Source organism: Schistocerca nitens, chromosome 4 (assembly GCF_023898315.1).
Source record: "Schistocerca nitens isolate TAMUIC-IGC-003100 chromosome 4, iqSchNite1.1, whole genome shotgun sequence".
In the NCBI taxonomy this organism is placed as follows: Eukaryota; Metazoa; Arthropoda; class Insecta; order Orthoptera; family Acrididae; genus Schistocerca; species Schistocerca nitens.
In genome coordinates, this window is record NC_064617.1 from 910811403 (window position 1) to 910828278 (window position 16876).

The window sequence follows — 16876 nt, forward strand, 5'->3', positions numbered from 1 at the left end:
CAAACTACAATGAAATGAACACCCTTAGCTGCTTACAGACGTTGACATATGTCAACGGGGACAGATGAAAATGTGTGCCCCGACCAGGACTCGAACCCGGGATCTCCTGCTTACATGGCAGACACACTATCCATCTGAGCCACCGAGGGCACAGAGGATAGCACGACTGCAGGGATTTATCTCTGGCATGCCTCCCGTGTCCCCGTTGACGTATGTCAACACCTGTAAGCAGCTAAGGGTGTTCATTTCATTGTAATTTAATTCTAACGAGCTGCTTGGTCACCGATGGTATCTGTTCTTTCGGACATGTCCGAAAGAACAGATACCGTCTTAGTAAATATAGAGCCAAACAATTTAGCAGTCACACATCATTTCTTGTTGCTGGTAGTAAATATTTTTCTTATGGGGTACCAACAGTAACTTTTCAGTGAGTGATTTTTCGCCGAAGGGTGCTTTCCAAAGCGATTGTACAATAGTTAGACACACAAATGATAGGATGATGTATCTGTTCACTGAGGTAGTGCTTAAACATCCGAAAGAACAGATACCGTCTTAGTAAATATAGAGCCAAACAATTTAGCAGTCACACATCATTTCTTGTTGCTGGTAGTAAATATTTTTCTTATGGGGTACCAACAGTAACTTTTCAGTGAGTGATTTTTCGCCGAAGGGTGCTTTCCAAAGCGATTGTACAATAGTTAGACACACAAATGATAGGATGATGTATCTGTTCACTGAGGTAGTGCTTAAACATCAAAACTCGCAAGATGGCATGTGTTCTCCTACCAGGAATTAATACTGATTGCACAATGACAAGCAAAAAGAAAAGGAACACATTGAGTAATTTTACTATCCTTCCAGTAACCCCTAAAAGTGACGAACAAAAAATGTTGTAGGAAGGAAACAGGATCTTCACGCATTACCTAAAAATCATTCCAGAGAGAGGCAATTAAAACATCAAACAAGAAATGGTTCACTCCCTGCGACAGATTGAAATTGTGTGGTCAGATCATGAACCAAACCTAGATCATAGCAGAATTTTCCTATGAAAAATCGAAGATCTGATTTTGGGCCATAGTCTAATACACCGGTTTAATCTGTTGGGAAGGATAATTTCAGTTTTCAGCTGCTCATTTAAATCAACTTTTTGCTGCAGAGTGAAAGTTTCATCCTAAAAAATCTGTTTGTTACGTGCTGGGCTCAAAGCTCCAAATACAAAAATCAAGGTACTAATTTAAGAAACTGCCAAAGGTCATGCAGAAAATCTTTTCTTTGATGTATTTTTTGAGAACTTGTGCCTTAATTCACGATGTATGGCATTTTGTAATGTTCTCAGATATTCAACTGGGTGGTGAGAAAGCCTAAAATCATGTACAAACCATGGTATCGTGGTGAAAATGTGCCAGCAAAATTTATTTTTTGTGTAAAGAAATAGCTGTTACCTTATGGTATTCTGGTCTGTTATTGTGAGTTTCGTTAAAGAATTTTAGATCAATATAATCATTGTCAAACGAGATCTACTATTTTTGGGTAGCATGACAGATAGTTCAAATTCCACAGATATTAGTACTGCGAATGGTAGATAACATCGAGATGAAGAACGACAAAATAAGTACCACAACAAACAAGTGAAACTGCTGCATAATAAGGCCACAAGTTGGCCCGAATGAGGGTTTGTCAGTGTGCAAACTAAAAAACAGTTAGGACACCTGTTACAGCTTGTATCCAACTCTTAAATAAAGATTCCTACTTCTTTTATTTAAATTAATTGGAATGCCCAAAATATCATTTACATGCATTGTAATCGACATCAGTGGATTTGATATTTATAAAAGTTCTTTCACAGGACACCGGAGGCACATGGTCAAATTTTTTAATATAGAAAATATTAAATAAGAAATAAAAAAATTTGCAGAACAGTTACAAATTCCATTAACCACCTGCATCTATAATCTGCAAATCACTGAGAGTTGCATGGTGCAGGTTGCTTTCCATTATACCAGTTATTAAGGCTTGTTCCCCTTCCCTTCACATATGGAGCACAGGAAAAATTATGCTTAAAGTCTGTCTTTATGTTGTAACTTACCTTTATGATCCCTATGGGAGCAGTAATATAGAGGGTTCTAGCATATTCCAAGAGACATCACTAAAGTTGGTTTTAGAAAATTTCTAAGTAGGCTTTCACAGTACAGTTTATGTCTATCTTCAGTAGTCTGCCTGTTAACTTATTTCAACATCTCCATGACACACTTTCATGGGTCAAATAAATCTGTGACCATTTGTGCTGCCCTTCTCTGCATCTAGTCAATATCCCCTGTTAGCCCTATTTGGTACAGGTCCACCCACTTGAGCAATACACTAGGATGGGTCACAGTCATGGTCACACTAGTTCAGTTATGTCATGTTCCATAGACCATTTTCACAATTATTTTATCAATATCTACCAGTTCTGAAACAGAAACTTGTCCATAGAATAGAAGGAGTTGTCCAAAAGAAATGATTTTAAGCTACATTTAAAACTTGAGCTGCTGCCTGCCAGACACTTTATGTTGTTGGGCAAGTGATCCAAGATTTTTGTTGCTGAATAATGTACTCCTTTTTGAGTAAGTGACAGCTTCAATAACAGATAGGAAAGGTCATTTTTTCCTCTAGTTTTGTACGGATGAACATCACTGTACTTTGCAAATTGAGATGGATTATTTATAACGAATTTCATTAGTGAATATATGTACTCTGATGGTGCAGTTAAAATACCTAACTCCTTGAATAGGTGCCTACATGACATCCTTGGGTGAACACCACTAATTATTCTCACTGCTCTCTTTTTTGCATTCAGTACTTTTTGTCTAAGTGGTGAGTTACCCCAAAAACTATTCCGTAAGACATTACTGAGTGGAAATATGCAGAGTACATTAGAAGGCTGATCTGTGTATTACCAAGACTAGCGATTATACGAAGAGCTAAAGAAGCTGAACTTAATTGTTTGAGAAGCTCAGTAATATGCTTCTTCCAGTTCAAGTTGTCATCAATGTAAAGGCCCAAAATTTTGGAGAAATCTACCCTGTTAACTGAGCCCTGTTCATTTGCTACACCAATTGTCGTTATGACTCTATTCAGTGTACACAACTGGATATAGTGAGTTTTTTTTCCAAAATCAAGGGAGAGTCCATTTTCTTAGAACCACTTAATAATTCTTTGAAAGACATCCTTAACAATATCTTCAGCTGCTTTTTCTGGAATGGGATTTATTATAACACTCGTGTCATCTCCAAAAAGTACTAGGTCTGCTTCCTGAACGTTAAGTGAGAGGTCATTCACATGAATAAAGAACATCAGAGGACCCAAAATTGAACCCTGTGGGACTCCCTTTGTGATAATTCCCCATTCACTAGAATTTACCACACTCCCAAAATTATTTGTGTTATTCAGCATAACTTTCTTGCTTTCTATTTGTTAAGTGTGATTCAGAGCAGCATTGTGTATAGCCTTCAATTCCATAAAACCTGAGTTTTTCTAAGAGTGTGACATGATCCACACATTCAAATGCCTTGGAAAGATAAAAAAAAATACCAACTGGCAATAATTTGTTATTTAGGGCTTGTACTATTTGATGGGTAAATGTGAGATTGGTCTATAATTTAAGTCACTCTTGTCCCCTTTATTATGAAGAAGTTTGACAATTGCGTATTTCAGTCTGTCTGCAAAAATTCCATGTGCCAACGAAGCATTACATATATCACTAAGCACTCTACTTATTAGATTAGAACAACACTTCAAAATTCTGTTACAGACTCCAACACCACCACATGAGATCTTGTTGTTCAGTATATTTATAATTCCCTTAAGTTCAGTGGGGGATGTTGGTGCTATTTCTAAAGGCCTAAAGTCCTGGGGACTGACATTTTTAACATACTTTTTTGCTTCTTCAACTGAACCCTTTAACCTGATTTTTGCTGCTACATTCAGAAAGTGATTGTTAAAAATACTTGCAACTTGTGAATTATCACTCGCATCATCATCATCATTCAGCTTTATTGCTATGGTATGCTGTGCACTGTCAGGCTGCCCTGTCTCCCATTTGACAATATTCCATATAGTTTTAATCTTATTATCCACATTATTAATTTCTGTCAGAACACATAAGCTTGTAGACTTCTTAATGACTTTCCTTAAAATATTGCAGTATATTTTGTAGTAAGCAAGTAATGTCAGATCCTGACTTATTATGGCCTGTCCATATATTTCCCTCTTCCTCTTACACGATATCTTTATTCCCTTAGTAATCCATGGCTTACTTGACTTTGTAATGGCTTTTTTGGATAATATTTCAGGAAAGCAACTCTCAAATATTTAGACAAATTTGCAGGGGAATAAATTGGCATCAGCATCATTTTCTGGGTATGTTTCATCCCATTCTACCTCTTGTAGGCTGATCTTAAAACTCTGTGCCCTGTTCGCATCAATAAGCCTCCCTGCCTTGTATGAACCTGCCTGAAGCCTGTGAGGTGCTATATATGTTATTTCCATTAACTGTGCATCATGATCAGATAGCCCATTAACAACTAGGTACACATTAATTGTTGGTGCCTGAGCACTGTCTATGAAAATGTTATTGATAAGTGACCTACTATCCCACTGCACACGAGTTGGAAAATTTACTACAAATACTAAATTGAAACAACCAAGCAAAGATTCTAGCTAATTTTTCCTATCCAAATCTTTTAAGAAATCAACATTAAAATCACCACAAACCACTCACTAACTGCTTCTTTTTGTCTGACAGGTAGCTCAATAGTGCCTCTAGATTTTTCATGAGTAGCTGAAAGTTACCTTGAGGGGGTCTGTAAATTGTTACAATTACTACAGAAGTATATTGCAGTAGCAACTCACAAGCACATGCTTAAAGGATCTGATCTACACAAAAACTATTTATTTCAATATTTTTGACTTTGTGTCCAGTTTTTATATAAGTAGTAACTCCTCCTCTTTCCATGTTGACTCTACATAAGATGCTAATCTGTAATCCCTTAAATTTAACTTCTCCATCCCTGTGGTTACATGGTGTTCAGAGAGACACAAAACGTCTGTACCTTCAGAATTTACCCCATTTTCTAGGCATACAAGAAGTTCATCTATAATATTTTTCAATCCTCTAATGTTCTGATGAAACACACACATTTTATTTCTTTGGATACTGCTACAGACATTATGGCACTGTTCTGTTTTAATCTCTTTAAATACTCTGTCTGTAACCTGACTCTAACCTAAAAAATGTGTCCCTCTGACTCCAGTAATGACAAGTATTTCATCTTGTGTGCATGTGCGCCCCCCCCTCTCCCATACATTTTCTGCAAGAAGATAAACTAATCTATTCTTCCCCCTCCTATTCAGGTGTAGGCCATGACTAGTGTAACCCCACCTCCCAATTGCATCAACAGGCATAGCACAGATTGAGATTTAGTTTCTGCCAACAGCCTGAAGAAGGAGCCACTGGCTCCGAAAGCTTGCCAGTCACAACCACCTTTTATGTGTGTGTTCTGGCGCCGCTTGTTGAGTAGATTTTTCGTCTGTTCAAATAAAATAATAATATCCAGGCATTTGTATGAGTTGACCAATTCCAGCTGTGACTCACTGATGTTACAGTCATAGGATAATACTTTTCTTGTTATGTGTACAGTTTTACACTTCTGAATACTTAAAGCAAGTTGCCAGTCTCTGCACAGCTTGGGAAATCTTACCAAGATCTGACTGAATACTTGTGCAGCTTTTTTCAGAATGTACTTAGTTACAGATAACTGCATCATCTGCAAAAAGTATAAGATTACTATTAATATTGTCTGGAAGCACATTAATATAAAACATGAACAGCAGGTGCTGTTACTCCTACATCTGTCAATGATTCCCTATCCTCCAAGATAACGATGTGTCCTCTCCACCAAGAAATCCTCAAACCAGTCACAAATCTCACTTGATACCCAATGTGATTGTACTTTTGATAGTAAGTGTTTGTTTTGATAATAATTATGTGTCTGCTATTGAGCCAAATGTCTTTCAGAAGTCATGAAACAATGCATCTACCTGCCTGCCTTGATCCATGGCTTTCAGGATGTTGTGTGAAAAAATGCAAGTTGGTTTTCATGTGATTGATGCTTTTGGACTGCTTGTTGGCTGCATGCGGGAGGTCCTTCTGTTGGAGAAATCTAATTACAATTGAACTTGGAATATTTTTTGAGATTGTACAACAAAAGGATGTCAGTGATATTAGATGATAGTGTTGTGAATCACTTCTTGGGGTGTGTATGACATGCTATCTTCATATTACTACTGGACACAGTTTTTTGTTTAAGGGTTCTTCTGTACATTATAGCTAAAAGAGGGGCTAACTCAGCCACAAAGTCAGTATAGAATCTGATAGGAATCCCACCAGGCTCTGGAGTGTTGTTCAATTTTAATTATTTTGTCTATTTCTAAATGCACTGACACTAATATCTATTCCATTTATCTTTGCAGTGGTACATGAATTAAATTGGGGCAGTACTCCTGGATTTTCCTTTGTAAAGCAACATTTTAATACTGAGTTAAACAATTCTGCTTTTACCCTACTACCCTACATTTCAGTTCCTGTCATGTCCATGATTGTCAGACACTGTGGTGTGACTAACAGCTTTTACATAGGAACAGAATTTCTTTGGGTTTTGTGAGAGATTTTTCACTAATATTCTGCCAGGGTAATTACTGAATGTGTCTCGCATTGCTTTACATACAGCCAAACTCATTTCATTCTCTCTATCTTTAGCATTATTTTTTTTTTTTCACATTATGCAGCGATCTCGTTTTCTTTAAATGAACCTTTACAGTAGTGGGAGGTCCCTCCCATCTTGAAATGCTCTACTATGTATCTTTATCTATCCAATGCATGGACACCAGTTCTTTTAAACTTGAGCTGTAGTTCTTCTACTTCGTCTTGTCCTGGGCTAAAAGTTTAAAGTTCCTCACTGGGATATGGCAGTTCTGCCTCAGTAATAATTGTTGCCACAACTACTGCATGGTCACTGATGCCACTTTCAACGTGAACATCCTCAGAGATGTCAGGTCTGTTTGTTGCCATTACATCAAATATATTTTCATCATTAGTGGGATTCTGAACTGTCTGTTCTAGGTAGTTTTCAAAAAAGGCATTCGGTTTCTTTTTATGCCTACTCCTAATGAAACTTATTATCCCAGCTGACTGTTGAATGATTACAGTCTTTTCTGATGATTACAATATGATTTGGAAACTTAAGTACAAGCGACCTGAGGTTTTGTCTAAAGTTTATTGGTTACATCTGGAGGTGAGTCTGGTGGTTGACAGAAGTATCCAATTGTAAGTTTACACCAACCTCTGATGATGTGTCTTTCCCAGACAGTCTCATAAGCAGCTGCAGTTTCTCTCTGAATGGATTGGAGTTTCATGTCTAACGAGACATTAGCTTATTTTTTTGATATACTCTTAAATTTGCCCCAAAACTCTCACTGCTCTCAATTTGGGTTTTAACCTCCATTCTGTTCAAAGTATTATCTAAACTTCACTGTTCTCTATGAGCATTTTAAGATGTGTCACTCTGTTCTAAATGTTTCAGCAGTTAACCACTAGGAATTTCTCTCACCTGAGGGGGAGAGGCATTTTTTCCTCTCTTGCACTAATACTTCTGGGTCTTCCACAGCTATCATATGGACTGGATGGAGAGTTGCCAACTCTAAAAAACCCTTTGTGGTCTTCACAAAGTCAGCTACCTGGGAGCAAACTCTCAGATTGTGATTATGGTTCAGCATCAGCTGTAGAACATTTCAGAACAAATGAAAATTTTACAACTGATACTGAACCATAATTGCAATTTGTGAGTTCATTTTTATTGATTGTGGCTCTTGATCATCAAGTCAGTGCCTGTTCCTGCAGACATGCATGCACGTCTGAAAGAACACTGCTTCGAACTACATGGTACAGGCCACGCCAACTCTGGCACTTAGTGCACGCTTGCCCCAGTGCTTTTCCCCTTCCTCCCATCTTTCCTCCTGTATAGTGGCTGTAGCAGCACGTGTTTGACAAAGACAGCACTCACTCTTGCATCGTCTTCGGTGTGCTGGAGTAGCCGTTCGGAGTATATCAAATGGGGCACTGTTAATCTGTCTTTCGAGCTTTCAGCACGAACAAAAAAGGTTCGATTTAGGTGTGCCATTCTTTAATGCTCAGTGGGAAGATTCATATTTGTTTGTAAAGTCTGATGGGAAAGCACTGGGCTTAATAAGCCATTGTACCGTAAATATCAAAGCATCGACAGTGTTCCGTCCCTAAGGAAATAAATTTCCTCAACACATGAGATTATTGTTGGACCAGACAGGTGTGAACTGATTATTAAATTAAAATCAGAATTGCCACAATCTGAAGAGGTAAGCCTTGTTTATACTGTTCATTCTAAAGGATAAACAAAAAATACATTTTTGTAATTGTACTCATGTCTGTGGACACTTGTGCTATTTCTCTTTAGATATTGTCGTTAAACTAAATTATGAGATTGTTTTGTGGTAAGACTGAAGTTAATTATTGCTGTCCCACAGACAACTGAGCTGAATTGCACAGTAGAAGCACAGTTCGAGCAAGCTACATTGTTGCACTGAAAATTGCAAGAAGCGGAAGGCCTTTTAAGGGCACCTCTCTCTCTCTCTCTCTCTCTCTCTCTCTCTCTCTCTCTCTCTCTCTCTCTCTCTCCACCACCTCCCCACCACACCCTCTCCTCTGTCATATAACCTGGGATCGTAATCACAAATGGTATAAATTTATATAACATGTGAATAAATTTGTTTTCCATTCATTTGGATCTTTGTTAGGATATTCATTTTCCATTTTCTGTTAGTAACAATTATTCCTATTAATAACACACTGCCTTGCTTTTATTGGGACAGACAGCTGTATCTCAACCTAAAAGATGGCAAACAATTTTCATTTAATGTGTGGATACATTTCATTATTGATTTTGTTCACAAGTCATCTTTCTTAAGCAGGAACTAAATTTGTTTCAGACAAAAGTTACACATCCTCCTGTTGTGCTGCCTCTGGATCTTTCTGATCTGAATGCTTTACCAGGAAAGATTGCAAAAGTCCTTGAGATAGTTGATCGTATTGACATTTTAATAAATAATGGAGGTATCAGTTATCGTGGCAATGTGTTGACTACGTCTGTTGATGTTGATATTAAACTAATGCTGGTTAATTACTTTGGACAAGTGGCACTTACAAAAGGTAAATTAATCATGCATTTAATATATACATAGAAATCTTTATTCATGGCAAATACCTGTGTCAATAAATACTAGCCTTTTAACCATTGTGTCAATCATATGATAATCCCCTTTGTTTCTGGAAAAAAGGTTGGCACCTGTCTGTCAAACCATATCATTGTGATGCCCTGCAGTTCATCAGGTTTTATGTAATTTGTGGCCCCAAGCACCTCTATAGTTGTAGGAAATTATGCATATCCATTTAAAACAAAGGAAGTGGCATGTTGTTGTCAGGTGTGTTCCTTCCACACAGTGGTGCCCAACAGTTCAGATTTGGCACCAAGCTTCATGTTTCCGTGGAAATTAAGTGACTGGGCCATGGTGGAATTTAATCTCCTATTAGGAACTGCAGGGTACAGTGGCAATATGACTTGACAGCCATCATACTTTTTTGCAGAAGGGATAGGAAAGGTGGTACACAGTTACCACAAATACTCCAGTCGCAATGGAGATTATTTTGAAAAGGCGTCACTAAGTGTATGTAGTATCTGCACATAAATCCTTTCTGGTAGTTCATTTTGCTTTTTATTTCTAACTTTATCAGAGGCTGGAAAAGGATTTGTCGTATTAATATAACAGTTTCTCACTTGTTGCAGTGTGCTTGTATGTTGGTAACACTGAGTGAACGATGCTCTACGTTTGTGATTTATCTTTGAAGCTACAAAGTGGATGTGCACTGTGCCCTCAGACAACAATGCCACCACACACATCTCTTTCAGTTGCTGAATAAGATGTAGTGGTCTATGAGCTTTTGCTATGTTCCAGAACAGTTTCAGGCTGTGCAAAGAGCAGTCAGTCAAAAATATTCTTTAAGTCCTACTTGGAGGTTGCCAAGAGTGATGTCTTGACTGTGTCATGTATTGGTTCTTTGAAAGAAGAAGAGCCATCTCTCTCTCTCTCTCTCTCTCTACCCGTCCCTTGTCCCACCCCTCTTTTTCTCTCCAGTGCAGTCTCCCAGCCTCGTTGGTTGATGGTTTCAGATTTCTATCTTTGTACCTCCACGAGACATCATTTTATGAATCTTTCTGTTTCTAATTGATCACTCTAGGGAAATCACTAATGCACATAACATGCAAATACCTTGAATGAGTCCATGTGTACATAATTTCACACTAAATGGCAGGATCAAAGCTATTTCTTTATCTTCTCATTTAAGCTACCCTGGATTTCTGCACCCTTCTGCCATTCCTAACAGCCCCATCACACATCTGTTCATATAGACATAAACTGTTCCTGTGACTTTGTCAGTTTGTACTACCTTATTTTTGATATGTTGGTTATACATTACGTTAACGTCATATTGTAACTGAGTGTAAAGCCTATTTAAATTTGCAGTGTTAAGTTCTTCCAGTCATTGTTGAAGTTTATCTGTACTAAAGAAAAGAATACAGTATCATCATGAAAATTTTTTGACATGTTGCATCTACTTGTGGCTAACACCCTCTTCCCCAGTTACAAGAGACAATTTACTTGAAAAAGATTGAGAGACAGTCAAACATTTGTAACTCAGACACTGCATTTTTAAGCTGTAATATGTGAAGGAAGAACTGAACCACTTCCTCTGTACATGCAGTCAGGTATACATAAAAACCATCAAAAGGACCATCAGTACAAGTAGTTAGTGTCTGTGTGATATGGACAAAGTGACAGTAAATGATTGTGCTCTGTATTCAGCGAACAACCAAATTTGTTTCTCTGATACGCAGTCATAGTATGTCCAGATGCAGTCATTGCTATGGCAGAATATGTAGTCAGGCCACTGGAATTCAAAAACATTAATTGCTTTAATAAAGTTTGTTGTTGTAGTTGGATGTGGTTGTGGTCTTGAGTTCGAAGACTAGTTTGATGGTGCTCTCCATGCTACTCTACTGTGCAAGCCTCATCATCTCCGAATAACTTCTGCAACCTACATCCTTCTTAATCTGCTTAATGTATTCATCTCTTGGTCTCCCTCTGTGGTTTTTACCCCTCACATTTCCCCCCAATACTAAATTGTTGATTCCTTGATGTCCTGTCAACTAGTCCCTTCTTCTAGTCAGGTTGTACCACCAATTTCTCTTCTCCCCAATTCTATTCAGTAGCTCCTCAGTAGTTATTTGATCTCGCATCTAATCTTCAGCATTTCTTTATAGCACCACATTTGAAAAGCTTCAATTCTCTTCTTGTCTGACCTGTTTATTGTCCATGTTTCACTGTCATACATACAATGTCATCGACAAACCTCAAAACCTTTACATCTTCTCCCTGACCTTTAATTCTTGCTCCAAATTTTTCTTTTGTTTCCTTTCCTGCTTGCTCATTATACAGATTGAATAATGTTGGCAATAGGCTGCAACCCTGCCTCAGTCTGTTCTCAGGCTGTGCTTCTGTTTCATGGCCATCAACTCTCATAATGGGCACCTAGTTTTTGTACAAATTGTAAATAGCTTTTCGCTCCCTGTATTTTACCCTGCTACCATTTTACCCCTGCTACCTTCAGGATTTCAGAGAGAGTATTCCAGTCAGCATTCTCAAAAGCTTTCTCTAAGTCTACAACCGCTATAAATGAAGATTTGCCTTTCCGTAATCCATCTTCTAAGAAAAGTCATAGGGTCAGTATTGCCTCACATGTTCCTACATTTCTCCAAAATCCAAACTGATCTTCCCTGAGGTCAGCTTCTACACCTGTCAGCATCTGCTTTCTTTGGAATTGAAGTTATTACAGTTTTCTTGTGGTCTGGGTGTATATTGACTGTCTCATACATCTTGCACACCAGGTGGAAGAGTGTTATCATAGTGGGCTCTTCCAAAGCTACCAGTACTTCTGACAGAATGTTATCTGCTCCCAGACTACTTCTGATGCTATCTACTCCTGGAGTCTTGTTTCAGCTTAGATCTTTCGGTGCTCTGTCAAATTTTTCTGACAGTGTCATATCTCCTCTCTCCTCTCTCATCTTCATCTACATCCTCTTCCATTTCTATGAAATTTTGTTCATCTCTCTTGTACAAACCACCTAAACAAAGAAGGAAAACATGAAAGGTGGAAGAAGTATGTAGAGGGTCTAACAGAGAATAGGAAGGCATAAAACAAGATAATTTATGGGCAGTAACATTAAATAAAACAGACAGCAAAAATTACTTGGTTCAGTGTAGGTCACACAAATGGTTTCATAACTGAATCCGTCTTCTTAGCACAGCATCATCAACGTATGATCAATTTAAAAAGAAATAAAAAGAGGATAGCAAAATTCCAGGAAACTAAGTAACAAAATTAAACAAATTTCTGTCATGACTTGGCTCACTTGAATACATTACATAGTTACTAACCAAAGTATGGATGAGCAGTTGTACTTCGACAGGTTGCTATTTAACATTTTCAGGTGCATATAGTTATGGGTAGAAGTTAATTTGATTTTGTGTTTTAGTTTCCAAGTAGTTCACTTTTTCCTTTTTCTTTCTTTTTACACAGGTCATCTGATGATGACTTGGTAAAAATTCAAAGCAAATTATGATACCATCCTTGATGCTGAGGCTGACAAATACAATAAGAGAATTTTGTTAACTGGACATTTGCTTTGTTTCTTTTGAACAGCAGGCCTAGTCTGTATAAATCAAACAGCACTTTCTCTTCTGCCAATAAATCACCAACATATATTGACATGAGTTAGTGATCTTCAGGTCATATGACCACAGTTTTGTGAATAAAAATATTAGTTCAGCTGTTGCTGCTAGCTGAGTGAGGAAAGTGTGGATTGTATTCATGTTATTAAAGTCAAAGAATCACCCAGCTATCATCATAGCCTTCGAGGATGTCTCCAGCAGAAAAATATACTGCATGCTGTATAAGTGCAGACTGAAGTGACGAATGAAAATTTGTACCAAGGCTGGGATTCAAACCCGGATCTCCTGCTCACTAGGCAGATGTGCTAACCACTATGTGACCCTGGCACAGTGGCTTTGCACAACTGCGCAGACTACTCTAGTTTGCTTACCTCCTCAATCCAAATTCCCATTGCCTTGGTACAAATTTTCATTCGTAGCTTCAGTCTGCATATGAACATAATAAAGATTCGAGACTTGAAAACATCCCTGGAACCAGTTTCATTTGAGAAAAATATGCTTTGAACCACGACAAAACACTAAAAACTGGTTATTACCAAAAATATAAACAGTGGTTGTGAAAGTGTGTGTTTTACTGTTTGTAAATGAAATTGTGTGCGTGCGTGTGTGTGTGTGTGTGTGTGTGTGTGTGTGTGTGTGTGTGTGTGTGTGTGTTTAAGATACTAGAAGATGCATCATAATAAGTTAAGATGAACCATATATGGTGAAATGTAAATTCATTTATTCACACATAGACATCTAATCATCACCAATATAGTATAAATATAGTGGTGTCACATTAAAGGTGGGTTAGTTTTGAGCTGTTGTAGCATCCAATTCCACAAACTGCTAGCAGACAATTTTGTCAGTAACACCAGGTCTCATCACCCATGATGTTTTCTTCCAGAACAGAATTGTCTGCATTCTGCATTTCAATCAAGTCGTGGCAGACGTTCACACATGATTGTTTTTCTTCAGGAGCCAACGTGTGAGGGACAAACTTTGCACACAATTTCTCTCTTTCAGAACATTCCAGAGGATGTCTTGAACACTTGATGTTGAGATGTTGCTCCATAGTGATTTGTGACAGAAGGGCATTGGAACACTATGGCTGCTTGTCCACTGCTTAACACTGTGCTTCCTTACAACTGACTGCTCAGTGCCACAGCAGTTATTGCACTGATGGTGCTTGTATGCCAGAAATAAATCAGGCTTGGAACTTTTTGGATGGACAGTGTATGTTGCTCAAAGCTACAGTTGTCTGCTGCAATTTTGCTGTGCCATTATGCCATTTGATAGTTGGATGTTGGTGACTTTTCCACTTTATTTTGTAGTTCATATATACAGGGTAAGTCTGCAATGTTACAAACTTGCAGGGATGATGGAGAATAGTAAGCGTATCAATTGTTGGAAAGTTGTAAGTGTAGGTCATTGTGATACCTCTGAAAGTGGAATATGTATGCCGGTACAGTTGTTGCTAAAATTGTAAAATAGGCAACTTTCAGAGGTGTTAGTATGCACCAAAATGAGAAAAATATGCCTAGTAAACAAAGGCTCTAAAATGCATACCTTAAGAGCTATGGGCACTCATTTAGTACAAAATATGTTTCACATTGTGGATTATGAACAAGTGCTCATAGCTTTTACGTTATGCATTTTAGAGCACATTTCTGAAAGTTGCCTACCCTACAACAGTACCAGTACCAGTACATGTATTCCACTGTCAAATGTATCATAATGGTCACATTTATTGATGACTGGCTTTAGTCCTTAGGTGGACCATCTTCAGACCATATTCCAGAGTTGATGTGTAGTGACAGATCCATGGAGCAGAAACTGCAGAAGATGGTCCACCTTTGGACTGAAACTGACTGGCTGATTTGTGCAATGTGGACTGTTTTTTCTAAGTACAGTTGTGCAACTGATTGCTGTTTTTCTAAAATGTTTTTGAAAATGTGAGAGAAATAAGAAAAAATTTGATACATAATGCTGTTCCCGAGTTAATTAGTAGTGAAGTTAGCTAATCAGGCCATTGTTCCTGCAGATTCAAGTGGCTTATCAGATACAATTAGTGTCTGTTGTTCTCATAGTGTAGATGAAAGCACAAGAGATTGCTCAGCCTTTTGTTCAGGTTCAGTTCTTACTACTGCCCCATGTCCAACGTTTTATTGCTCTCTTGTTTGGTTTCAGGAAACCATTTAAATTTGCATGCCCAATGGCCTGGTTAGCTAAATTCAATGCTAATTAACTTCAAAACAGCACAATGTATTGGAATTTTTTCTTAAGTTATTTCTCAGCACATCCTACCCTACAACACCCTTACAAGCTTTTCAGTGTGTTTCTCACCCTCTCCCCCCCCCCTCCTCTCTCTCTCTCTCTCTCTCTCTCTCTCTCTGTGTGTGTGTGTGTGTGTGTGTGTGTGTGTGTGTGTGTTTTGTATTAAAGTACTTTATAACAGCCTTTCATGGATTAATATATTCATTTTTACTTTTTAGCGGTCTTACCATCCATGATAGAAAAACAGAATGGACACATCGTTGCCATTAGCAGTGTCCAAGGGAAAATAGCAATTCCATACAGGTGAAGATAATTTTCATTTGTCTTTCTTGTGAAACTTAATAGTTTGCTTTTGACAGAACTTTGACAATAAATTTTCATTCAGATCAGCCTATGCTGCATCAAAGCATGCCCTTCAAGCATTCTGTGACACACTGAGATCAGAAGTTGCATCACACAATATAAATGTCACTGTTGTGAGTCCTGGATACATACGTACGAAGTTGTCATTAAATGCATTGACAGGAAGTGGACAGGCTTATGGAGGTGAGACAGCCAGAAAGGCTATTTGGAAGCAATTATTTTGAATGCCGTGTAGTGTTGTGAAAATAGTTGCTTCTGTTACAACCAAATAACAATATGTAACTTCTTTGAAATGATAAAAAATTCTACGATATAAACCAGTCACTATTTAATCAAAAATTTACAAAGTTAATTGTCACGTTACTGTTGCTGATTCGCTTATGTTTTCCAAATTTTTTAATAAAGTTAAAATTGAGAAGTAATACCTCGATACAATAATTTTACACAGCATTTTTATAATATTTACAGTAATGGATGCAACTACAGAAAGTGGTTCACCGGCAGAGAAAGTGGCAGAAGACATACTTCATGCTGTTGCTGCAGAAAAGAAGGAACTCATCACATGTCCATTTCTCCCACGAATTGCAATACTGATCAGAACACTTTATCCAGATCTGTACTTCTGGCTGATGAAAAAGAGAGCAAAGCCCCATTAACAGTGTATGTTTAAAGGCTTAGTAAGAGTTATAATGTGAATGTTGAAGTTTTTAGATTTTTATATTAAATTATTGATTTTTTTCCTTAAGTTACTTTCTTATTTATCTCCAGGTGTATTTGGTATATCTGATCATATTATGCCTCTTAGTCAATGTCCCCGAAAGATTTGTAATATGTGCTAAATATCACAATAGCTCCAGAAAGAATGAGAGAGAGAGAGAGAGAGAGAGAAATGCAAATGGTGATATAGCTATCAACAGAAAAAAGTGACTCTGAACTGACATGTGCTGAAATTTAGATGAACCAGAGGAAAGAAGAGACTCAGCTAGAATATGAATTACACTTTAGTGCTTGAGACAATAGTGTGTGTGTGTGGGGGGGGGGGTTCTTCTGGATGAGTACTTTGTCTGAAAGTGAATTTTTCTAACATTCTTTTTCACTGAAGCTTAGCACCTCCTCTTTGTGGTAGCAATCTATCTTCTATATTTTTCATAATAGATATGGGAACATGATAATTGGAATATTGAACAGTACGATTATGTTTCTTTGTCCTGTTACCTTACAGCAATGATCTTAAAATGTCCCAATGTGACTTACATAGGACCATTGTGGCAGTATTATGCTACGGAGAACATCAGATAAGATTTCCATGGGCTGTGGGTGTTGCAGAGGGCAACATAAAAGG

The 16876-nt window shown here is 37.8% G+C and overlaps 1 protein-coding gene across 1 annotated transcript in view; it reads left to right on the forward strand.

Moving 5' to 3' along the window:
* The window catches only part of LOC126253479 (dehydrogenase/reductase SDR family protein 7-like), a 51074-nt gene extending 34795 nt beyond the window's left edge, over positions 1–16279 (forward strand). The window contains exons 3-6 of the mRNA XM_049954840.1: positions 9058–9277; positions 15390–15474; positions 15557–15717; positions 16003–16279. Of these exons, the coding sequence (XP_049810797.1) occupies positions 9058–9277; positions 15390–15474; positions 15557–15717; positions 16003–16190 (654 nt within the window). The 3' untranslated portion in view covers positions 16191–16279. The remainder of the gene's footprint in view (positions 1–9057; positions 9278–15389; positions 15475–15556; positions 15718–16002) is intronic.
* Positions 16280–16876: the final 597 nt, after the last annotated feature.